The following is a 26765-nucleotide window of genomic DNA, read 5'->3' as shown; positions in this document are numbered from 1 at the left end:
ATAGCGTAGCAAGATTGGCAATTTACACGGCAGTTAATTTTAAAGCTGGTGCCTGTGGTACGGGATTTAAATTCATGCGCCCCATGCATGAATGCATTGAGAAAATAAAATCTATGGAGAACAGGCCAGGTAAATCCTCAGATTTAGTGAACTGGAGTTTTATCACCACTTTTAACCAATCCCACGTCACCATACGTAATCTTTTTTAAAAATTTTGGTTTATCATGAAAGGGGACCCCATACTATCAACACACAAACCTCCCCAAGCCAGAATGATTTTTTGGAAAAATCAAATTCTTAGGAATTTTGTTGCCCCTAGCAACACAACTCTCAAGTCCTCACTTTCCCCTACAACCCGGATAAATTCCAATCCGGGTTATTTTGCATGTGGGACCTCTATGTGCATATACTGTGTCTCTATATTGAATGGGGCGCGTGAATTTAAATCCTGTACCACAGGCACCAGCTTTAAAATTAACTGCCATGTAAATTGCCAATCTTGCTACGTTATTTATTTAATTGAGTGTGGTTGTGGTTTGCAATACATTGGTCAGACGATACAAACGATGCATGCTAGGCTCTATAAGCACCGCCATAATATCCGGAATGGGTTCATGTTACATAGTCTTTCCAAACATTTTTCTCTAGTGCACCAGAAGAATTTGAATTCATTAAAATTTATTGTTATTGACCAGATTCCAGAGGATTTGCCTGATCGATACAATAATTTAATAAGAAGGGAGAGTATTTTGATTTTCATAGTTGGCACACTGGCCCCAGAGGGGTTAAACCTCACCATTGTGAAAGTCACATAATATATGTACGGTGTTATACTTTTTTGTGCACATTGTTTTAATTGTCTAAACTGTTTTTAGGTTGGTTTTAATTATATTAGTGCAGCCATATTATATTTTGTTTAATTTATATTAGTGCAGCCATAATTTGCATTTTTAATTATGTGGGTGTTCTTAAGAATTGCTTCTCAACTTTCATTTGCTGCTTTTCCTTTATATACCTCCCCTATCCTACTCTATGTATAACTGCCATCTGAAGAAGACGGAACTATTCCGTTGAAACACAAAGTGGAAATATTAAATGAAGACTTTTTAATACCAGCTGAACTGTGTCGCTTGCGCTTTATATGTCCATTTTTACTTCATTTTAGAAGCTAAGAAATTACAGAATTCTATTGTTTAGGGTCTCCTATTATTTTGCACCAAAGGTGCACAACCTTCTTTGGTCCAAAGGCCACGTTGTCAGACCAAATATCTCCCAAGGGCAGCAATAAAACTGTGTATTGAGATTTCAGGGAACTTTTTGTAATAACAAGCTGTCGTGTATATATGGGGAAATACTCTATTTCTGATTATTATTTGACTTTTATCTAACATTTTTCCCATTTTTTTTCTTCTGTTCTCTATCGCTGATTTTATGTTTCTCTAAGAAATTGAGTTGAAACTAACTACTTTGAAGTCTCCCATACACTTTACACGTAAATATGAGTGATTCCTGCTCCCCTGTCTATATGTGGTATATGTTTAGAAGCGGCAGAATGGAGGACATGATACCGAGCAATGTCATTGTTATATCAGCAAGGGAATGTGATTAACACCTACTAGAAAGCTGCAGAACCGTGTTTATTTCTGTCTGCTACTGTCTAATCACCTCCTCCTCCCTATCAATAGACTATAATATGCAGCTGTATTCTGATCCCTCAGTGACCTTGCAGTCCGTCTTGTGTCGACTAAGATGTATTTTAGCCAGGGCTCCACAGTATACGATTAGTAGTTACACATCCTTGCTCTAACTCTGCATGATACCCTTATTCTGTCTATCATGGAAACTATACGTGAGCAATCACCAGAAACAAACAAGCATGCCAGTGTCCAGAAGATTGTGGGCAACCCATAATGGCATCCTGGACCACATGTGGCCGCAGGCTGTGGACCCTTCTGTATAGAATGGAATTAAATATGTGCTCCCTTGTTTCTGCTCTATTGTTCATTCTATCAGCTTGAAGATACAAGCAAAACATTTTTTTCTGCAACAAAATTAATGTACCATGCATTGAGGGACATTTTATACATGACGGAGAGGATATTCTTTTTTACAACACTTTTCCAGACATTACCATAAGTAGTTATGCATATTTCTCTTCCAGTCATTCAACCTACCTACATAGATGAGCAAACTACTCATATCATAGATGGAAAGTTTTCAGATTACTTAGTTTAGAGAACTTACAATTTATACTATTTTAGACATGCATTGCTTACTTTGAATTATCTTATGACCTGTGAGGTACCAATATTATCCTATGACCTATAAGGTATTACTAATTCTTTTATGACCTGTAAGTTATTTTCATGTACTTGTCTATTACTTGTGGCTAGTCTCTTATTTCCTGCCCTATGTTAGGAGCACAGGAGACTACAACTTGTTAAAGGAGCTCTCCTGTCTGCTGATATAACTTTTTTGTTTTTGCACTGCTCCTGTCATGTTGTTTTCTGGTGGTCTGCTAACAACATTCTTATGCTCCTCTTTATTTTAATTTTACAGTAATTTCCTTAATTCATTACTCTTCTTCCTCTGCACCAGAATAAAAGTAATACTTTTGTAATGTACCATTTTAATATGTGACTGATCACAATGTTTTGAGCTTTAACTAGGCTCGTATCAAGGCTGACCTTAGTTTGGCAAGTGACCTGTGCAATAACCATAAAGCATTCAAGTAAAGCAAAAATGCCATAACAATCAGTGCACAAATAGCACTATAGCTCGATACAGTACAGGTGATTTTTTTTTTTTTAAAGGTTAAAGGGAACCTGTCACCCGGTTTGACCAATATGAGATGAGGTCACCACCTTTCAGGGCTGGTATACAGCATTCTTTAATGCTGCATGTAAGCCCCCAACCCGACTTGTAGGAGAATAAAAAGAACTTTTATTATGCTCACCTGCGGGGCAGTCATGTCCGAGGGGTGTCTATGTTCTTGATCCAGCGCCTCTCATCTTCTTATGACTGCCGTCCTCCTTCTTGCTTCATGTGGATGATGCATCCCTACGTCATCTACACAGTCTCCTCAGTATCACGCTCCGGCGCAGGCGTACTTCTCTGCCCTGTTGTTGCAGAGCAAACTACTGCAGTGCGCAGGCATCGGGAAAGGTCAAAGAACCCCGGCGCTTGTTTACTTCAGTGATCTGCTATGCCCTCAGCAGGGCAGAGAAGTACGCCTGGTCAGGAATGCGATGTCGAGGAGACTGTGTGGGTGATGCAGGGGGACAGAAGGAAGGAGGATGGCGATTGTAAGAAGATGGGAGGTGTCAGACCAAGTACATTGACTCCCGTCGAATCTGACCACCCTGCAAATGAGTATAATAACAGTTTTCTTCTCTTACAGGTGGGATTAAGAGCTTATATGCAGTATTATAAAATGCTGTATATCCGCTCTGAAGGATGTTGGCCGTATCTAATATTGAACCATACCTGGTGAACCGGTTCACTGTTAGCCAGTTTGATACTTCTAACATTACTGTCCTAGTATGGATTGTGTTGTCCAGACTGGACGTGGGTCTCTTAACTCGCCAGCCTCATAAGCAGATATGTGACTGTTAAAGGTAAACTGTTATCAGATTTCACTTACATAAAGTACTGCCACCACCTTTAACTTCTGCTTAACATTATTCTAAGAAGATGTATATGAGTCTCCAACCCCCTCTGCACAGCCCCCAAAATATATTTTATATAATGCTGCCATATGTAGCGGGGGCATCTCTAGTCTTGATCCGGCGCCGCCTCTCAGTTTACAAACACTGTTCTCTTTCCCTGCTTCATGTCGATGACTCGTCCGTTATCTTGACACTGTCCCAAATTGTGCTCCTGTTGCAGGTGTACTTCACTCTCTGCCCTGGTTAGGGCAGTGCAAAGTGTTGTAATTTGCATGCGCTGGCTTTAGTTCTGGGTGATTGGCTCTTTGGCCTGTATCGGGTGCATGTTCATTACAGTACTTCAGAGCTAAGTTTGTCTACACATGTGCACAATTGGGAACACTGTGTGGATGATGTAGGCTCATCATGCACATGAAACAGGGAAGGAGGATGGTGTTTCCGGCCAGAGAGGAAGTACCAGATCAGGACCAAAGACACCCAACAGACCAGACCATGCTGTATGGGGGAATTCTAAAACCTTATGCATCTTCATAGAATGCTGTAAAACAGGCTTTATCAGGGGTGGAAGTACTTTATATTGAGAAAACCTGGTGACAGGTTCTCTTTTAAGTTTGTGTTCAGTGACCCATAGCCGACTTTAAATATCAAACTTGTGACCCCACAGTAAGGCACAAAGCAGCCATTGAATAGAGACAAGTGATGCACCTTGTGTATTGACACAGGTCGCATGCTCCAAAAGCTCGACATAGGTCCTACATACTTTCATGACTTTACGATGTATGCTTGCATACTTCTCTGATAGGCTTTATTATGCAACTACTTATTGATACAAAGTGTTTTTTGTGTTATTGGATCTGGTTAAAAACTGGTATAAAAAACAGAAGAAATATTCAAAGATTATCAATTTATTGTTTCGTACCCCAGCAGTGACCCATGATATTCATTGATTATTTAGGGTAATTTCTGGAGAATAAATAATCCTCTAGAATAATGACTGGGTGGCTGGCGATCCAGGAGAGAAGGCTAAAATGTTAGATCATTCCTACTTTATCAATTCCATATGAACACTGTATACAAAATGGAGGAAATGTAGCTTCCACCACCTCCATTCTAGCCAGACACTGTCCCTCAAAATTATTTTCATTTTTTATGGAGGCTTGTGACAAAAAACGTAAAAGTACTGTATATTAAAAATAAAACAAAAATAATAAAAAAAAAACCAATGACCCATTTACTTCTACAATCTGTATACTGGCTGTTAGACATGGAATTTCAAGCCTATTCCGTGTCATCTGACTATGCGCTTTCATCAGAAGAGCAGCAATATTCACTGCAATGTGTTTTGTGTGATTTGTAACAAGCCAGCGAGCATACCAATAATGTGATATTCTTGCCGCTGAGCTGATAACGCTTGCTTATTAGCTGTCATGCTGGAGGAAAGGTTTGATTTCCTAGGGCTAGCTTGGTAATTTTCTGACAACATTGTCAGTTATTACTGAGTAGAGGCGCATGGAGCGCAGTTGAATCGCCACCTAATTCCTCCCTGACCTGTGAGTGTGGTTAGAGATGCTCATTGAGAACACTAGTCTGAACGGAGAACTGTGTGTATCTAATAAATTCCTTTCGCTTGGGATGAGCTGTGAATCGTCAATGAGGCTTTCTTGGCAGACGTGCCGGTTGATTTTAATAAAAATAGCTGCTTTCAGTGGAGTGAGTTCAGGATGCCAAATTTACAGCTGCCTTGCACGATTACTCTTAAAACTCCTTTGGGGCTAATTAGAACCAGTGGGCAAATTAAGTGTATCGATTGCAATTCTCTTGAAGTAAACCCCTTCTCTTCACTATTGTTTTGTTTGTTTCTCGAAGAAATGAATGTAATTCCTTTCAACGTCGCCTTCTCAAAGTAGTGTCTTTTTCTTTTCAGCCACAACACAAAGACCACGTCATGGCTGGATCCACGGCTAGCAAAGAAAGCTAAACCCCCAGAAGAGTGCAAGGAGAATGGTAAGTTTTCACAGTTCTTCTGGAAAGGGTCCAGTTAACGGCTTCTGTGCTAGATTTGCAAAAAACAAACATGTTCATTATGGTAATTATCTGCAGCAAAAGACAGAGTTTTGGATGAGAACCACTTTGCAGGAAGTAGTCATATTCTCATTTGTGCCTTTCTCAAGCGCCTCCCTTTCCTTGTATTCACACTCAAGGTTTACAAGAAACCTAGTTTTATTTGGTCTGGGGCACTGGTCTATCAGCCCTCCCATACCCGCCTCTGCCAGGGACTTTGTGTGGTGACACCGGGACTCTGTTCTCCTAAGGAAGATGCAATGCAAGGAGAACCAACAAGACCACTTGAAAGGATTATCATTATAATATCATGTACCCTTAAAGGTAACGGCTCTGTATGAAGTCCTGGCTGCTAATGCTCGGCAGGATATTTGATCGCCTTTTTGGTATAAAATACAGTGATGGTGGACATTGTTTGTAGCTGGTTTAATCTTCTTCCTTTTGTACCGTAGTAATATATTAGTTGAGGCAAAGATGTGCCGTCTGTAACTGCACTTGTGCAATGAGTATATGCTTGATTTATTTTTTTGCAGTGTTTTTCTGCTGCTGATTTAATATGGAGAAATGCCTTTCTAGCCTTGTAAAGGAATAATGGTCCCCATACAACACCTGTTGGCTGCACACGTGTGTGCTATAATTACGAGGCTGCGACTGCGATATTAACACAAATTACTTGCATCTCAAGTGAAAACCGTCAACTTAGGAGCTATTTTCACAGTTGGCTACGGCTCTGCAGGTTTTTTTTTTTCTCTTTGAGAATCAGTGTGCTCATTAAGGAAACATCCAGCTCTTCTTGTATGCAGAGGAGAACATCTGACATGCCCATTTATCAATTAACCTCCATATATCCAGCGCGGAGAATAACTTTGCGATGTTCTTGTCATGCACACGGTCGTTATCGTTTATTGTCATTTTTTAGAGAGTGACATTTAGCTATTTTTTACATTTATAATGATGAGGGTAATCCAGTATTTGGTACATGGGCATAGTATATGGTGCCATATGTTATGTGAACATTTCCATATTCCACATTCTTCTATATAAGTCACTAACACCGTCGTGTGGCTTCACATTTCGGGAAAGAACAGACAGGCAGACTCTTGTACCGTTGCCATACACGTCACATCTTAATGCGGTCCATTTATAAATGAGGTGTGACAGGAAGACGCATACAAATAAAGCTGTGCTTAGTCATTAATTGAAGAAGAAATGGATCCATTCATATCTCTAATGCAGGTATTTATTCAGGAATAATGACTGTGTCTGTTCTCGGGATTTTGCATTGATATTCCATTTGCACTAGGCTGCATCTGCTGGAGCAATAATTGCATTTAATTGCTAGCCAGATTGATTTATACCTGTAACTACTTCAAACAGCTTCACAAAAATTACTTTTTTAATTTACTGGTTTCAGGATGGATTCTAAAACATTAGCAACCCGCAGAGCCTAGTTTTATTATTCCACCTGCTTAATAGTTTACCACAAGGCTGCTTATTTTTCCCTGTTTTTATTGTTAAAGTACATTCATAAATGGCATTTTAATAGATTTTTATAATGACTTGGAGTTTTAAGCTTGAGTTGCCTCGCTGAGCTCGTCATGCAATGTTTTGTGTGTCACAAAGGGCTAAATAATATTATCATTAAAGTGGATCTGTCACCAGATTTCCAATGCAAACGGCATTCATTGTACATATATCTCTCAGACCTGATGAGGCTGTTATGCTTACCTTGAATATTCATATAAGAATGACTCTTTAATCCTTTTTGCAGAGTGCAACTCTGTTAAATTTCAGAATTAAACAGTTATTCTAAAATTAGTTTTCAAAGTAAATACAGTAGCCTCCCCAGGTCACTTTGTGAAATATGCTTTGTGAAATCTGATGGCTGATCCACTTTAATTGTTGAAAGGTTTGCTAACTACTCTGTAAAGTATCTCATGGTAAATGGCACAATTCTATGCCATCTGCAACATTTTTCAGGATTCCGTTATGCCAGTTTAATAGATGCAATTGAATATGATTTAATCATCAAGAAATTATTTCACTAATGAAACTCCTCATAAAACAGTACCTCTAAAATTGATTGTAAATGCTGGATTGTAGTCTTCTTTTACATGGACTTTATTTCTGTGTATTGGCTATATAATGTCATATGCGGAGAATAAAAGGAGAACAAAACCATAAGGCTACTTTCACACTAGCGTTGTTTGGCGTACGTTGCAATGCGTCGGTTTGGAGAGAAAACGCATCCTGCAAAAGTGCTCGCAGGATGCGTTTTTTCTCCATAGACTTGCATTAGCGACACATTGCGACGTATGGCCACACGTCGCATCCGTCGTGCGACGGATGCGTCGTGTTTTGGCGGACCCTCGGCACAAAAAAGTTACATGTAACTTTTTTTGTGCGTCGAGTCCGCCATTTTCGACCACGCATGTGCAGCTGAAACTCCGCCCCCTCCTCCCCGGACATTACAATGGGGCAGCGGATACGTTTAAAAACTGCATCCGCTGCCCCCGTTGTTCATTTCTTTCACAACGTGCGTCAGTACGTCAGGCCGACGCTAGTGTGAAAGTAGCCTAAGTGTGCATTTCACTGCCCGATTATTGCGACTAGAGCATTCCTAGCATTCTTAGGAATGCTATTCATAATAATCCTGGAATGTAAACAGGCCGCCAATCACCCGTAGAGCGAGCAAAACGTCTGTCTGTCAGGTGTAATGCTCCTATAGTTTGCCCATAGAATTGATACTCAGCAGCACATTGTCCTGTGTGAACTGGACCTGCACCGCCGAGAACAATGTCAGCCTATGCACACTTGAATCATGGTCTATCACGCCATTGAATTAATTAACTGTAGTTACCAATTTATGGCCATTTAATGCCGCAAAATTGACAAAAGTAATGCACCTTACAACTAAGTCAGACAAGTATGCTCATCTAATATGCTTATTTCAGGGGCGGATATATAGCCTGAATAGCGATGCAGCTGCACACAGGACCCTCACAATTTTATTTTTTAGAATGAATGACTCAATACAACCTGGGCCCAGACAGGTTCACTTGGTAGATTATAGTCCTATTAAGTTGACAATTTCGTTTGGTGGTGGTTGGGCTTAGCTGTGTTAATAGGTGAGGCCAAACTAAAAACAGAGCTTTCCATCTGTGCGATGGATGTTGTTGGCGATCAGCTCTGTCACATGTTTTCTTGACGTGTTTATATAGTGCTTTGTGCATTAATATTTGTAAGTGCTATGAGTCTTTGTTCTTTGTGTCATGATCCAGTTCTGAGATTATGTTCAGCTCTCCTGTCTCTGGACTGGTCATGTGGGAGTTAATCCTTTCTGCCTCACTCTGAAGCTGGCTGAGCTATTTAAGTCCTCTGCAGCCTGTGGGCCAGTGTCAGCAATAGTTCATGCTGCACTGTTTGAGCTCCTGACCCTATCCCTGTAATAGTGTACCTGTTTGCCTCTGACTGCCTGCGCCCGTTTATGATTTGTTCTGACCTCTGACCTGTACCCCGACTCCGTCTTATGTCTCACGTTTTGGTTACCACGTTCCCGGTAGGTTCTGACGTCTTGCTTGTCCCCGATTATTCTCTGCTCGCCCCTTCTGTACCGCGCTGCTATCTCTGTGTATGACCTTGGCTTGTCTCATGTCTCTTTCATTACCTGTGACACCTGTGTTGTTGTTCAGTGTTGCTGCGCTGTGTGTACAACCTCTTTCTCTTAACCAGCACCCCCTGGTGGAGGTTTCTCTATACTGCACTGCAGCAGCACATTACATTTTGTTCTCACATGTGCGCTCATCTTCTGTTGTGTGCATTGTGCTTATGTGATATACAGTACAGACCAAAAGTTTGGACACACCTTCTCATTTAAAGATATTTCTGTATTTTCATGACTATGAAAATTGTACATTCACACTGAAGGCATCAATTCAAAACTATGAATTAACACATGTGGAATTATATACTTAATAAAAAAGTGTGAAACAACTGAAATTATGTCTTATATTCTAGGTTCTTCAAAGTAGCCACCTTTTGCTTTGAGGACTGCTTTGCACACTCTTAGCATTCTCTTCATGAGTTTCAAGAGGTAGTCACCAGGAATGGTTTTCAATTCACATGTGTGCCCTGTCAGGTTTAACAAGTGGGATTTCTTGCTTTATAAATGGGATTGGGACCATCAGTTGTGTTGTGCAGACATCTGGTGGATACACAGCTGATAGTCCTACTGAATAGACTGTTAGCTGTTTTTTTCTTGCCATAATACAAATTCTAAGAAAAGAAAAACAAGTGGCCATCCTTACTTTAAGAAATCAAGGTCAGTCAGTCCAAAAAATTGGGAAAACTTAGAAAGTGTCCCCAAGTGCAGTGGCAAAAACCATCAAGCGCTACAAAGAAACTGGCTCACATGAGGACCGCCCCAGGAAAGGAAGACCAAGAGTCACCTCTGCTTCTGAGGAAAAGGTGAACGGATGGACTCTACATGCCTGGTTCCCACCGTGAAGCATGGAGGAGGAGGTGTGATGGTGTGGGGGTGCTTTGCTGGTGACACTATTGTGGATTAATTCAAAATTGAAGGCATACTGAACCAGCATGGCTACCACAGCATCTTGCAGCGGAATGCTATTCCATCCGGTTTGCGTTTAGTTGGACCATCATTTATTTTTCAACAGGACAATGACCCCAAACAAACCTTCAGGCTGTGTAAGGGCTATTTGACCAAGAAGGAGAGTGATGGGGTGCTACTCAAGATGACCTGGCCCCCACAGTCACCAGACCTGAACCCAATCGAGATGTTTGGGGTGAGCTGGACCACAGAGTGAAGGAAAAAGGGCCAACAAGTGCTAAGCATCTCTGGGAACTCCTTCAAGATTGTTGGAAGATTATTCCCGGTGATTACCTCTTGAAGCTCATTAAGACAATGCCAAGAGTGTGCAAAGCAGTCATCTAAGCAAAAGGTGGCTACTTTCAAGAACCTAGAATATAAGACCTAATTTCAGTTGTTTCACACTTTTTTGTTAAGTATATAATTCCACATAATTCATAGTTTTGATGCCTTCAGAGTGAATGTACAATTTTCATAGTCATGAAAATACAGAAAAATCTTTAAATGAGAAGGTGTGTCCAAAGTTTTGGTCTGTACTGTATATGTGCTCCTTATCTTTTGTGTTTGCTGTGCTGGTATGATGTCTGACATGTGCTCTGTTCTTCTGTCATGCACATTGTGCTTGTGTAATGTATGTGTGTAAGGAGATGGACCAGGTGCCATGTTCCCCCTGAAGACCATCCTGCCGTGGTATAGAATGTGGATAATGTTTTGTTCCTGATATGTTTCCTTGTGATAACAATTGTTAATTTCTCCATAGGCTGCAGTACTAAATCTCGGTCACAAGATGTCACTCTCTTGAACTAGGGGAAAGGTCAAGTTTTGCCAGCAGCAGTGGAACAGAGATGGTTATGTGAGAGCTAACTAAGGGTACCGTCACACAGTGCAATTTTGATCGCTATGACGGCACGATTCGTGACGCTCCAGCATCGTAACAATATCGCTCCAGCGTCGTAGACTGCTGTCACACTTTGCAATGTACGACGCTAGAGCAATAATTTCATGACGTATGTGCGATGTAGAAGCCGTTGGTTATTATGCGCACATCGTATACGATATATGTTACACCATGCGATCATGCCGCCACAGCGGGACACTAGACGACGAAAGAAAGTTTCAAACGATCTGCTACGACGTACGATTCTCAGCGGGGTCCCTGATCACAGGAGCGTGTCAGACACTGCGATATCGTAAATATATCGCTCGAACGTCACGAATCGTGCCGTCGTAGCGATCAAAATTGCACTGTGTGACGGTACCCTAAGTGTAAGGACAGCCCATAGTGGTTGGGCACTTTGGGGATCTATGGGTAGTTTCAGGAACAGGAAGAAGTGAGTTCAGTTAGATAAAGTGTGGTGAAGTGGCAGCCATGGTCATAGGCAGTAGGCTGCTATGGACAACATTAGTCTGTTACGCGGGACAGTGGATTGCCATAGAATCCTTTTGTGCAAGTCCGTATGTCAGCCTGGGAATCTCGAGGTGGATTTCAGGGCACTTGCACACACTAAGCCTGTGGAGCTGCAGGGAAAGATTGACTCAAACTTTCTGAGGCCGGAGATGATGGAATCTGGGTGCACTGCTTGTGGTGGTAAATAATTCCTAGTGCTAGAGGAGCTTACAAGAGGAATGCCCTATCCATACCGAGAACTAGGGCTGAAGTTATTTCCTACGGAAATGACTCTAATCCGTTGGGCCTAATCCTATATGATTCATTTAAATGACTGTAATCTGCCAAGTACAAGTTTGACTGTTTTAATGAATTCAGTGTCCCCTGGATTGTTTGATGCAAATGTTCTGGAAGATGAAAGCCTGGTGCTAGTGGAGACCTATGGGCCACAAGTAAGTTTGATGCCTCCCACACACACAGCACACTGCAACTGGGACATGATTTTCCTGTAGAGTGCCAGAGCGTGCAGAAGCAGCAGTTCCCCCACAACTACCTCGCTTATGTGTTTGCGGTGCTTGAATGACATCTGACATTTGCTCTTTCTTCTGTCATGTGTGCTGTGCTTGTGTGATGTATATGTTCTGCCTGTGTTCTGTGTTTGTATGACGTCTGATATGTGCGCTGTTCTTCTGTAATGTGCACTGTGCTTGTGTGATGTATATGTTCTGCCTATGTTCTGTGTCTGCTGTGCTGGCATGATGTCTGACATGTGCGCTGTTCTTCTGTCGTGCACGTTGCGCTTGTGTGATGTGGGCGTTCTGCTTTTATGATGTCTGCCATTTGCGTTGTTCTTCTGTTGTGTGCACTGTGATTGTGTGATGTGTGGTTTCTGCTTGTCTTATGTGTTTGCTGTGCTTGTATGATGTCTGACATGTGCGCTGTTCTTTTGTCGTGCATGTTGCGCTTGTGTGATGTAGGCGTTCTGCTTGTATGATGTCTGCCATTTGCGTTGTTCTTCTGTTGTGTGTGCTGTGATTGTGTGATGTGTGGTTTCTGCTTGTCTTATGTGTTTGCTGTGCTTGTATGAAGTCTGACATGTGCACTGTTCTTCTGTCGTGCATGTTGCGCTTGTGTGATGTAGGCGTTCTGCTTGTATGATGTCTGCCATTTGCGTTGTTCTTCTGTTGTGCATGCTGTGATTGTGTGATGTGCAGTTTCTGCTTGTCTTATGTGTTTTCTGTGCTTTTATGATGTCTGAAGTACACTGTTCTTCTGTTGTGTGCGCTTGTGTGATTTCTGCTTGTCTTATGTGTTTGCTGTGCCTGTATGATATCTGACATTTGGACTGCTGTTCGGTCGTGTGCGATATGTTTGTGTCATGTCTTACATTCTCACTGTGCTTGTCTAATGCTGCATAACAGACACACACAAATCCAGGAGGAAAGGACACGGAACACACACAAACTGAGGTGCTCAGTCACAAATCAAGAGTCTTAGAAATGCTCTTGAGGTAGGCATAAGGAGATCAGGGCACATGTAGGCACTGCTCTCTCTGCCTGATGTAATATATTAACCCCTCTCCTCCTCCGCCAAATTCCATTTTTATTTTTGATTTTTTTTTCTCTTCACCAAAGAGCCATAGCTTGTTCATTTTTCCATTCATATTGGCAACATTTTTTCAGAATGAGTTGTCATTTTGAATGACACCATCCATTTTACCATTTTGTTTACTAAAAAATGAGGAAAAAATCCTAATGGGATGAAATTGTGGAAAAAATAAATACAATTCAACTATTATTTTTGGGGGTTGTTTTTATGGTTGTATGGTGAAAATGACCTGGAAACACAATTCTCCAAGTGTGTAAGATTGAGGCAATAGAAAACTTGAATATTTTTTTTTTTTGGGGGGGGGGGGGTGAATTCAGGGATGTGTAAAAAAAATTTTTTTTTACTTCTGTTGCCATTTACCAAAACTAATAACCTTTTTATTTTTTCCTTCCATAGAACTGTGTGAGGGCTTGTTTCTTTTAGGCTGCCGTCACTCTAGCAGTATTTGGTCAGTATTTTACATCAGTATTTGTAAGCCAAAACCAGGAGTGGAACAATTAGAGGAAAAGTATAATAGAAACATATGCACCACTTCTGTATTTATCACCCACTCCTGGTTTTGGCTTACAAATACTGATGGAAAATACTGACCAAATACTGATAGTGTGACAGCAGCCTTACGGAGATGTGGTGATCAAAAAACATAATTCTGGCAATTTTTCTTTTTCTTTTCACTTTAAAGCTTTTGCCATATTAATTTTTTGTAGATTTTGATAGACCAGATGTTTATGGATATTTTTTTCATTTATTTTTAATTGGGTTAGAGAAGGGGGAAGAGATGGGCATTTTCATTTTTATATATTTTTAGTTATTTTTTTACTTTAAATTAAAAAAAAAATATTTCCCTCAGGGGACTTTAACCTGTGATCATCTGATTGATTATACTATATTTAGTTTTTGTGCTTCTTTGAGTGCCTTTAATTTTTTTATTATTGCAAACCAAAAGCAACTTACTGCAGTGCCAGGACTTTACCACTATATGGGTATGTGTCCACGTTCAGGATTGCATCAGGATTTTACGCACGTAAAATCTGCACCAAATCTGTACCTGAGGTCACTGGCAGGTCACCTGCGTTGTTCTTGCGTTGTTTCAGCATTGTAAGGACATGCTGTGGTCTGAAAAGATGCGCCGCATGTCCGTTTCCGCAGGTCTACCGCATGCGTCTTTTAATGCATAGTGGAGACGGGATTTCATGAAATCCCCTCCACTATGCTGTAACATCTGGACGCTGCGTGTTTGATGCTGAATGTGGAAACATATCCTAGGGAGAATTGATATGTGCGTTTATGTTATACGAGGTATGTGGCTAGAATGAGGCATTAGAAGAGCAGAAGGTTATAGTTGTAAATCCCAAATGTGAAAAATGTGATTGTTATCATATGTCTGAGGGGTCTTCATAAGAATAGTTTCCTCTTTATTTTGACACTGCCAATTTCTTCTGAATCAAGAGCAGGATGTTTTGAGACACTTTGTTTTATTAGTTTTCTTGCACTCTGAAAAATAAGTTGTAAGAAATCTATTAATATAAGTTAAAAAAAAGTCACTCTGTAACAAAGAACCACGTCCAATAATCAAATCCACAGAACAGAATCTTATATAAATATTTGCAAAATTACACAATATAATAGAAAACACAAATAAAAAAACAATTCAAATACACTACAGTTTCTACAATCACTTTTGCCTAACCCTGATATGGTCAGGCACAACCAACATTGAACCCCACAATAAGCGTGTAATATATAGCTACTACAATAGTGAATATTGTATTCTAATGTAGCCAAGCACAGTGTAATCAATGAGCCAATCCTAGATTAAAGGCATAAATCAAATAATTAAAGGAAAAGCTCCATGTTCTAAAACAACCAAAAGAAGCAACATATAGTATAATAGCTACCAAACAGCATGGGGCAGTCAGAAAGGACCATGTGGGAGATGTGATCTCCACAGTTATCTAATATATCAGAATCAATTCTTCATAGGGATTAATCAAGATGAGAAAGACATGGCTACTGTTTCCATAAGCAGCACCATACTTGTCTACAAAGTGTTTGTGGTATTGCGGCTCAATACCATTCACTTCACTACAGATGATGTCACAGGTGTGTCAGAGGTTGCCGACAGTCACACTGCATCTAGCTGCAGAAGGACTCTGTGGTTGGCTTTGCAGACTCCTTCCTAATCCTTCTGACTCTAGGACCCAGTGGCAACCACACCCAGCTCTAGCTGGACCGGGGTGTATATAACTCTCAGCTTGCTGCTGGGAGTTGCTGGTGATATTTCTATTTCCATTTCCCCGAGCTATAGCATTCGGCTGTCTTCCTTCTTTGTGTTGCTGGAGGACGTCTGTGTTACATCTCTAAGGCTGGGTTCACACTGCGTTATGGGCGTCCGTTAGATGGACTACGTTACACTGCGGCATAAACGCGGTGTAACATATTCCGTTAAGGCCGCCATTAATTCCTATGTCGGATGCATTGCTAGCGCACGCCCACAATGGGCGTGGCCTAGGGATGTGCCGTCATTGAGTGACGGACCCTGAGACGCGGGCTGCATCGTTTCCGGGTCCATCACTGCTAGCGCAGATAGAGCTAGCAGATGCTCTATCTACGTTAGCGCGATGGAGAATGTCGGCACTTGCGTCAGCAGCCGTTCACGTATGTATTGAACGGGCTGCTGTTTAACGCAATGTGAACCCAGCCTTATTAGTCTACTCTAGATAAGTGTTCCCCTTGTTTGTGTATCCCACCTGTCTTTAGTGGTAGTGGGGATTGACTAGAGCTTATCCTGTCCTCACCTTTGCAGGGCTTATCGCCAGGGTCAGGCAGGGATTAGGAATCCTGCTCGGCAATAGGTGCATAACATATATAGGGACGATAGGGCAGACAGAGTAACGCTAGATCTGCCTAGGGGTCTCCACTCCCCCCTTCCCTAGTGTTTTGTTCCCTTTCCCTTATCCCTTCGTATTGCACTTAGCCTTTCCTACACTGTGCGTGACAAATGAGCTGCAACGCACACATTCTATAGGCAGATTTGATGCTGTATTGGAAGAAAGCAGCAATGGAGTTCTTATCCTGGAGATACATTTTTTAAAAGGAATTGGTCACCGGTTTTTTCTGTGTAATCTGAGAGCACCATGATGTAGTGGATGGGAGCCTAATTTCAGCAATGTGTCACTTACTTGGCTGTGTGTTGCTATTTCAATAAAGTCAGTGTTTTATCAGCACAAGATTGTCACTACAGGACTAGCTGCCTTGCGTCTCCTGTTTAGCTGCTCTGTGTAACTGTGCCCCTACCACTGATCAGCAGAATTCTGGGGTTATAGCATTGGGCTCAGCATTCTAAGCAATGCTAGGTCAGTAAAAGAGAAAACAGTGATGGTATCAAAATGACAGCATGCAGACCAGCAAGTGACGCATTGCTGGAATCAAGGTCTCAGGCCCTACATCATGCAGCTGTAAGATAACATATTAAAAACCTGGTGACAAATTCCTTTTAATACATGGTATCCAATAGTTAGTGTAGGTAAAAGGATTAGGAAATGTATTTCCAAAGTTCTGCAAACCCATCAGCAGATTGGTCAGCCCTCTGGATTTCTCCATGCATTTTCCATCTAATTGTTAACAATCTGTGTGGTGTTTAGTAAGTGGTGAAGGTAATTTACAGATTTGTATGGAAATTCATTTTTTTTTACTTTAAATATGGTGGTCAAAATAAATCCCAACGTTCTAGAAGTCGTGTATCACTGACCTGACCTGTCATACGTTTTTCAAGAGAGTTAAACACTGCAAATAATGACATTTTTCTTCTCTCTGCGTGTCAATGACTTTACATGTTCGCGTGTACATTGGGATTTTTCTTTTCTTTGTTGCTAGGTTTTTAGTTTTGATCATTCCTCTTGTGTATTACAGAAATGTATTTCTCTTGATATGTCAATCTCATCTCATATGTTTTCTCCTCTAAGAAAAATGACAATTGGTGAAACTGTGTACAAAATCCAAGGAGGGTGTTTTTAGCATCCTCCATTTTAATAAGTAATTTATTCACATGTTGGTGAATGTGTCCATCTTAGACCAAGGAATATTGTGGTGTTTTTCCAATTTAAAGTATCTAATAAAAGCAGCTAATCTCACCCTGTTATTTTCTACTTTTCTGTTCCCTGACATTAGTGACTTTTTGATAGTGTAAAGCAGATCAATGCTCTTAAATTAAGCGATCATATTAATCTTCTCATTCACCACCAGTAGCTTACCGCTATTACTAATGGCCATGTGATAATGTCCTTTTCTTACTTGCAATGATGATGATTTGCAGTTTATGTATCTACATTGTTGTATAGGTTTTGTACCCCCACCCAATTTCTCAGGTTAAGTTTATTTCAGATTTACCTATGTAGCAGTTTCTGAAATTTTTCTTTATTCTAGTTTACAAGTACTATCCATTATGTGATTTTTGGTGCTAGCAGAGAAAATTATTTTATTTACTTCTTAGCCAAAATTTGTGTTTCTAACAATTTATGTACTTGCAAATAGCATTGAGCAAAAAGACTCGAAAGACCCTGGTCCAGGGATCACGTCGTGCCGCAACCATTACATCGCGCCGGACCTATTAGTTAGAAGAGGAGTCATAGATCCTGGTAGGTAGAAAAAGGTTCACATGGCTCTCGTCTAGTGGCCATTGACTGCTGGCGTGGCCACTGGATCGGGATCCTCGAATCTTTTTGCTGAAGTCTACTTGTAAAGTCATTTCTGACCATAACAGAGTATAGGAAATAATATTGTGTGTATTGTGTGTTTTGTACGTATTTATTTGTTGGAGATTTACTATTAATGAGTTGTTCCAGGATCATTTTTGTAGACAATCTTTTCGTAAAAAATAACATTATTAAGCAGAGGATGCCTTTTTAATAAAATAAAAACTCCTTTAAGAATAATGAGAAATTAGCATCCATTCATGTATTTCATGCTTATTTTGTTTTGGATGTTCAATAATAATTAATTTAATATTTCCTTTATGCCAGGCACCAAAAATTAGACTAAGACCCTCGTCGTTGCCATAGATACTCTCAAATTGTTTCTTCCTTGTCAAAACATCTCTGGCACTTTCATTCACAATAGTGTTCATTGTGTAGCGCAGACTAAAGAATCGTATATATTGAAATTTCTTTTGTGCTCTGCTGCTATTGAAGAAAGCCTTCTGCGAAATAAATTCTAGTCTATGAACTGTTATCAGGCTCCTTAGTGAAGCATCTTGTAAGGTCATTAATTTAACTTTTTGCATGGGTGCAACTCTCAAAAAGCAATAAATGAATCATTTTTGTGAAACAGAAATCAACCTTCTTAGCATATAAATATATCATGTTTTTACCAAAAGAGAGTGTGCACCTGAAGTTTTTTAGACCCTGGCCTACCCGCCTGAGGATTCAGGTATACGTTGACTGCTTTGCATCTTTACAAAAGTGAAGGAAGTGCTTAAAAGAAGCTCAAAAGAACATATGCACATGAAGCCATTTTTACCTTGCAGAGCATATGTTCATTATTTCTATTTGATACTATTCTGTATGGGTTGTTGAGCATAACAGCCTGAGAAAGACATTGACTCGATTCATCAAGACCGGCATTGTTTACGCCGGTCTTGTTGAGGGACGTTCCTAATTCATGAATAGGTGCATGCTTCTTCATGACTCCAGAGCGTCTGACAAGTAACGTGCGCCTATGTTCACTACCCTAGAAATCTCACTTTAGTCCAGTACTGGAGTAAGATTTCTGGTTGAGGGACCGCCTCAGGTCTGAGCTGTGCCACTGGTTCAACCCAGCCCCCATTATTTTGTTGGAGCTAGGAGAAACTGGTGTGAAAACACCAAACTTGGCAAAACTTGAGGGCAACTCCGAGTTGTACTTAAGTTTAGCAACTTTTCAAAGCTTTTATGCCAAAATTCAGACAAAAAGTCTTTGGTGAATTGGGTCCATTGTGCACACATATCCCAAGAATGAATGTAAGGAAATGTAGCCAAAAGGTATTGTCTTGTGAAATGGACAATTTTAAAGGAGTCTATAGCCCCAAATTCATAGTATAAATGAAGCATGTAGCCTTGTGGAGTATATAGCCCCTATAAAATTGTACCTATTTGGTCAAGTTTCCTCAATAAGTATTTGGTATGTTTTTTGATGCTACTTATGTTTGCTGTGCAAAAAATGCAGGTGATTACAGATCCAGCAGTGTATGGGGTTTATATAAATCTAGTCCACTGCACTTAGATAAATCTCAAACCCACTGTGCAATATTTGTTTGTTTTTTTACGCTGTGAAAACTGACCTATGCTTTTGAAATCTGCAACTTGTCGAGAGGTCTTGAAGTAAATATGCGTTTTATTTGCTGATTTTCCCCAAAGACTTGAATGAGATGAGGAAAATCTGCAGATAACAGAACGGATATGTGCTTTTAGCATGTTTTCCCAGTGGCTATACATTATAAAAGTGCATGTAATCCAAAAATATATTCATAAGAAAGTTTTATCAAGGTAAAGTGAAAGAAGTATCCAAAGCAAATTTACTTGAAACATGCCGTATACCAAAAAGAGCAAAAATGAAGTTGAAAATATGTGATAAAAATGCATGTTAAAAAATCGCCCTGAAATGCAATGAAAAAACTCATGTTACCTAGCTAATAGGCACTGAAATGCTGCAGAAAATCTACAACATGAAAAACGCAAAAAATACTCATTGTATGAGCTTAGCCTAATTGTTCTACAGTAATTGCCTTTGTCCTATGTGTGTTGTAAAAACAATATATTTTTTGTACACTTCCTTGTTGTAGTCCAATAATAAAACCATACATGTTGGTTTTATGCTAGCCAGATAGTTTGAGGTCACTTGTAAATTACCAGGGTTGTGTTTTTGTTAAAGAGCTCAAAACAGACTTAATGTAGTCCTAGGATCTCTCCGAGTGTCTTGCACATCTTTTCTGTGCAATTAGAGGCTTTGCAGTATTGGGAATTGGGAATAAATTTGTCATGAATAGTGTTAGGCGAACCCATTGTTTGCCTCATTGTCATCAGTGTGACAGCGCAGCAAACACAGGCTCTGATTGGCGGGGCAAAGACAGGCTCTGATTGGCGGGGCAAACACAGGCGGTAATGACGTTACAGCCGGTCATAGAGCTGTAATATCCTTGCTGTCAGATGACAGCACGTGAGCCAGCAGCTGTGACTAGCAGTAAAAAGGTTACCACCAGTCACAGGTTTTGGCTGATGAGAGAGTATTACTCTGATCAGCATTTCCTGCTGTCACTGATGGCAGCGAGAACAGACAAATGATGATGAGTATTCATTAGTCAGTGCCTGTACTATAGATGAATAATAATTTTAAAAAAATGACGTGGGGTTTCTTCGATTTTTGATAACCAGCGCAGGCAAAATCGACAGCTGCGGGCTGCAGCTCTCACCTGCCAGCTTTATCATGGCAAGACTGATAAGGGGCCATGGATTCCTCCCTCCAGCCAAAAAAATAGCAGCTGCCCCAAAAAAGTGCATCTATTAGATGCTCCAATTCTGGTGCTTTTCCTGGCTCTTCCCACTTGCCCTGGTGTGGTGACAAGTGGGGTAATAGGTTTGGGGTTGATGTCAGCTGTTATATGTCCGCCGACTCCAAGCCCATGAGGTTAGTAATGGAGAGGTGTCTAAAAGACAGCCCCATTACTAACCCCATACTGCAAAAAAGACACAGCCCAAAAAGTAATTTAATTGAAATAAAGACTCTGACACCTTCCTGTGAAATGAAAAGCAAAGTTATACTTGCCTTTACATCTAATCCACTGAAGCCTATGTCCCCTGTAAAAGACAAAAAATAATAAAACACCATATTCCTAACCTGTCTGACGATAACACATATCAATCCATGAAGATCCGAGTCATTTGAATAGCGGTCACATCAGTGATGCAACCACTATCCACGCCAGCTGGCTCACGCTGAGACAGGAGCTCTCTCACTCAGTGAACTGTTGTGAATTCTGTTGTCGAACTCCCTCCTGTGGTCGTGAATGGTACTTCGGCGAGTTCTGTCTATGGGCTCCCTCTGGTGGCTATAAGTGAAGCTGCTGCTTCTGAGGTTCCTTACACAGGTGACGTGGTTTGTCCTTTGGTTGGCTGCTCTATTTAACTCCTCTCAGATCGTTACTCCATGCCAGCTGTCAATGTTTTTGCATTGGTTCAGTTCGCTCCTGGATCTCTCTGGTGACCTGCCTTCTCCTGCAGAAGCTAAGTTCCTGATAGTCATTATTTGTTCTCTGTTTTCTTGTCCAGCTGGTTATCATGATTTTGTCTTGCTAGCTGGAAGCTCTGGGATGCAGAGTGGCCCCTCCGCACCGTGAGTCGGTGCGGAGGTCTTTTTTGCACACGCTGCGTGGTCTTTTGTAGGTTTTTGTGCTGATCGCAAAGTTACCTTTCCTATCCTCTGTCTATTTAGTAAGTCTGGCCTCCCTTTGCTGAAACCTGTTTCATCTCTGCGTTTGTGACTTCCATCTTTACTCACAGTCAATATATGTGGGGGGCTTCCTTTACCTTTGGGGAATTTCTCTGAGGCAAGGTAGGCTTTATTTTCTATCTCTAGGGCTAGATAGCTCTTAGGCTGTGACGAGGCGCCTAGGTCTGGTAAGGAGCGCTCCACGGCTATTTTTAGTGTGTGTGATAGGATTAGGGCTTGCGGTCAGCAGAGCTCCCACATCCCAGAGCTCGTCCTGTATGAGGTTTAACTATCAGGTCATTCCGGGTGCTCCTAACCACCAGGTCATAACAGTACACCTGGCCCAAAGTATTAATGCATCTCAATAGAGGGATAAGAGAACTTCTGAGACCATTTTTTTTTCTTTGCACTGTGTTTTGTCTTTCTTTTCCCCTAGACCTTTGGGTGGTTCAGGACACAGGTGTAGATATGGACATTCAAGGTTTGTCCTCTTGTGTGGATCATCTCACTGCAAGGGTGCAAAACATTCAAGATTTTGTGGTTCAGAATCCTATGTTAGAGCCTAGAATTCCTATTCCTGACTTATTTTCTGGGGATAGATCTAGGTTCTTGAATTTCAAAAATAATTGTAAACTGTTTCTAGCTTTGAAACCCCGCTCCTCTGGTGACCCCGTTCAACAGGTAAAAATCATTATTTCTTTGTTGCGTGGTGACCCTCAAGACTGGGCATTTTCCCTTGCGCCAGGAGATCCTGCATTGCGTGATGTTGATGCGTTTTTTCTGGCGCTTGGATTCCTTTATGATGAACCAAATTCAGTGGATCAGGCAGAGAATATCTTGCTGGCTTTGTGTCAGGGTCAGGATGAAGTGGAGGTATACTGTCAGAAGTTTAGAAAGTGGTCTGTGCTTACTCAGTGGAATGAATGTGCCCTGGTGGCAATTTTCAGAAAGGGTCTTTCTGAAGCCCTTAAGGATGTCATGGTGGGATTTCCCACGCCTGCTCGTCTGAATGAGTCTATGTCTTTGGCCATTCAGATCGATCGGCGCATGCGTGAGCGCAAAGCTGTGCACCATCTGGCGGTATTCTCTGAACATAGGCCTGAGCCTATGCAGTGTGATAGGACTTTGACCAGAGCTGAACGGCAAGAACACAGACGTCGGAATGGGCTGTGTTTTTACTGTGGTGAGTCCACTCATGCTATCTCCGATTGTCCTAAGCGGTTCGCTAGGTCTGCTGTTGTGAATTCTGTGGCTGAATTCACTCCTGTGGTCACAAGTGGTACTGCAGCTTCTGAGCTTCCTCCCTCAGGTGTTCTGGTGAGCTCATTAACTGCTTCATTACTTAACTCCGCCTGATGCTGCTATCCTTGCTCCTTGTCAATGTTTCAGTGTTGGATCTGAGCTTCTCCTGATTGTTCCTGTGACCTGCTGCTCTGTATAGCTAAGTGCTTTTTGCTTTTTTGTTGCTTTTTTTCTGTCCAGCTTGTCTTTTGTTTTGCTGGAAGCTCTGAGACGCAAAGGGTGTACCGCCGTGCCGTTAGTTCGGCACGGTGGTTTTTTTTTGCCCCCTTTGCGTGGTTTTGCTTTAGGGTTTTTTGTAGACTGCAAAGTTCGCTTTACTGTCCTCGCTCTGTCCTAGAATATCGGGCCCCACTTTGCTGAATCTATTTCATCCCTACGTTTTGTCTTTTCATCTTACTCACAGTCATTATATGTGGGGGGCTGCCTTTTCCTTTTGGGAATTTCTCTGGGGCAAGTCAGGCCTATTTTTCTATCTTCAGGCTAGCTAGTTTCTTAGGCTGTGCCGAGTTGCCTAGGTAGTTGTTAGGCGCAATCCACAGCCGCTTTTAGTTGATTTTAGGATAGGATCAGGTGTGCAGTCTACAGAGTTTCCACGTCTCAGAGCTCGTTCTTGTATTTTTGGGTATTTGTCAGATCACTGTGTGCGCTCTGATCGCTAAGCACACTGTGTTTCTGGATTGCCTTCATAACACCTGTCATTAGCAAACATAACAGTACAAGGAGCCAGGATAGCAGCATCAGGCGGAGTTAAGTAATGAAGCAGTTAACGAGCTCACCAGAACACCTGAGGGAGGAAGCTCAGAAGCTGCAGTACCACTTGTGACCACAGGAGTGAATTCAGCCACAGAATTCACAACAGTAGATCTGGACTCTGGCTTTGTGCCAGGGTCAGGATGATATAGAAGTATATTGTCAGAAATTTAGGAAATGGTCAGTACTCACTCAGTGGAATGAATCTGCGCTGGCAGCTTTGTTCAGAAAGGGTCTCTCTGAGGCTCTTAAGGATGTCATGGTGGGATTTCCTATGCCTGCTGGTTTGAATGAGTCTTTATCTTTGGCCATTCAGATCGGTCGACGCTTGCGCGAGCGTAAATCTGTGCACCATTTGGCGGTACTGCCTGAGGTTAAACCTGAGCCTATGCAGTGCGATAGGACTATGACTAGAGTTGAACGGCAGGAATACAGACGTCTGAATGGTCTGTGTTTCTACTGTGGTGATTCCACTCATGCTATTTCTGATTGTCCTAAGCGCACTAAGCGGTCCGCTAGGTCTGCCGTCATTGGTACTGTACAGTCCAAATTCCTTCTGTCCATTACCTTGATATGCTCTTTGTCGTCGTTTTCTGTCATGGCGTTTGTGGATTCGGGCGCTGCCCTGAATCTGATGGATTTGGATTATGCTAAACGTTGTGGGTTTTTCTTGGAGCCTTTGCGGTGTCCTATTCCATTGAGAGGAATTGATGCTACACCTTTGGCCAAGAATAAACCTCAATACTGGGCCCAGCTGACCATGTGCATGGCTCCTGCACATCAGGAAGTTATTCGCTTTTTGGTGTTGCATAATCTGCATGATGTGGTCGTGTTGGGGTTGCCATGGCTACAAACCCATAATCCAGGAAACAGGAACACATGGGCTACTTGCACAGTGAACAAGTCTGTATGAACATGTTCACACACCACCAAGAAACCTGAAGACACAAAAGAGAATAGTAAAACCAAAAACACTCAGTTTGAAAAAATGTTGCAGTAATCCGCAAGTGCTAGTAAAAGATGTAAAAAACAGGGTATTTGGTTGATACGTTTTTTGCAAAAAATGTATACTAAGCTGCTCTACCAATCTTCACGGTATACCCTTATCAGAGCAGTCCTAACTAATGTATGCAATCCCTATCTGATGTATTTAAAAACCTGATCATCTGTATATAACCTGTGTGAACAGGGTTCAGAGAGGAAAAATCCATGTGTGCATACAGGGTAGAACAGCTTTTGTGCAGATAGCCCAAGAGGAGTGGTGGAACTCCCCAGTCTTGTAGACACAAGAGAACAATTATGGAAACAGGAACACATGGGCTACTTGCACAGTGAACAAGTCTGTATGAACATGTTCACACACCACCAAGAAACCTGAAGACACAAAAGAGAATAGTAAAACCAAAAACACTCAGTTTGAAAAAATGTTGCAGTAATCCGCAAGTGCTAGTAAAAGATGTAAAAAACAGGGTATTTGGTTGATACGTTTTTTGCAAAAAATGTATACTAAGCTGCTCTACCAATCTTCACGGTATACCCTTATCAGAGCAGTCCTAACTAATGTATGCAATCCCTATCTGATGTATTTAAAAACCTGATCATCTGTATATAACCTGTGTGAACAGGGTTCAGAGAGGAAAAATCCATGTGTGCATACAGGGTAGAACAGCTTTTGTGCAGATAGCCCAAGAGGAGTGGTGGAACTCCCCAGTCTTGTAGACACAAGAGAACAATTATGGAAACAGGAACACATGGGCTACTTGCACAGTGAACAAGTCTGTATGAACATGTTCACACACCACCAAGAAACCTGAAGACACAAAAGAGAATAGTAAAACCAAAAACACTCAGTTTGAAAAAATGTTGCAGTAATCCGCAAGTGCTAGTAAAAGATGTAAAAAACAGGGTATTTGGTTGATACGTTTTTTGCAAAAAATGTATACTAAGCTGCTCTACCAATCTTCACGGTATACCCTTATCAGAGCAGTCCTAACTAATGTATGCAATCCCTATCTGATGTATTTAAAAACCTGATCATCTGTATATAACCTGTGTGAACAGGGTTCAGAGAGGAAAAATCCATGTGTGCATACAGGGTAGAACAGCTTTTGTGCAGATAGCCCAAGAGGAGTGGTGGAACTCCCCAGTCTTGTAGACACAAGAGAACAATTATGGAAACAGGAACACATGGGCTACTTGCACAGTGAACAAGTCTGTATGAACATGTTCACACACCACCAAGAAACCTGAAGACACAAAAGAGAATAGTAAAACCAAAAACACTCAGTTTGAAAAAATGTTGCAGTAATCCGCAAGTGCTAGTAAAAGATGTAAAAAACAGGGTATTTGGTTGATACGTTTTTTGCAAAAAATGTATACTAAGCTGCTCTACCAATCTTCACGGTATACCCTTATCAGAGCAGTCCTAACTAATGTATGCAATCCCTATCTGATGTATTTAAAAACCTGATCATCTGTATATAACCTGTGTGAACAGGGTTCAGAGAGGAAAAATCCATGTGTGCATACAGGGTAGAACAGCTTTTGTGCAGATAGCCCAAGAGGAGTGGTAGAACTCCCCAGTCTTGTAGACACAAGAGAACAATTATGGAAACAGGAACACATGGGCTACTTGCACAGTGAACAAGTCTGTATGAACATGTTCACACACCACCAAGAAACCTGAAGACACAAAAGAGAATAGTAAAACCAAAAACACTCAGTTTGAAAAAATGTTCACACAGGTTATACTATACTATATTATGGTTTTACTATTCTCTTTTGTGTCTTCAGGTTTCTTGGTGGTGTGTGAACATGTTCATACAGACTTGTTCACTGTGCAAGTAGCCCATGTGTTCCTGTTTCCATAATTGTTCTCTTGTGTCTACAAGACTGGGGAGTTCCACCACTCCTCTTGGGC

At 41.2% G+C, this 26765-nt stretch overlaps 1 protein-coding gene across 4 annotated transcripts in view; it reads left to right on the top strand.

Moving 5' to 3' along the window:
• Positions 1-26765, top strand: part of MAGI2 (membrane associated guanylate kinase, WW and PDZ domain containing 2) — a 1646639-nt gene that overhangs the window by 1111023 nt on the left and 508851 nt on the right. For all 4 annotated transcript variants that reach the window (XM_069765141.1, XM_069765140.1, XM_069765143.1 and 1 more), the window contains one exon: positions 5593-5672. In XM_069765141.1, coding sequence (XP_069621242.1) covers positions 5593-5672 — 80 coding nt within the window. The remainder of the gene's footprint in view (positions 1-5592; positions 5673-26765) is intronic.

Source organism: Ranitomeya imitator, chromosome 4, assembly GCF_032444005.1.
Source record: "Ranitomeya imitator isolate aRanImi1 chromosome 4, aRanImi1.pri, whole genome shotgun sequence".
In the NCBI taxonomy this organism is placed as follows: Eukaryota; Metazoa; Chordata; class Amphibia; order Anura; family Dendrobatidae; genus Ranitomeya; species Ranitomeya imitator.
Note: the sequence above shows the minus strand (reverse complement) of the source record. Positions and strands in the feature narration are given on the sequence as shown.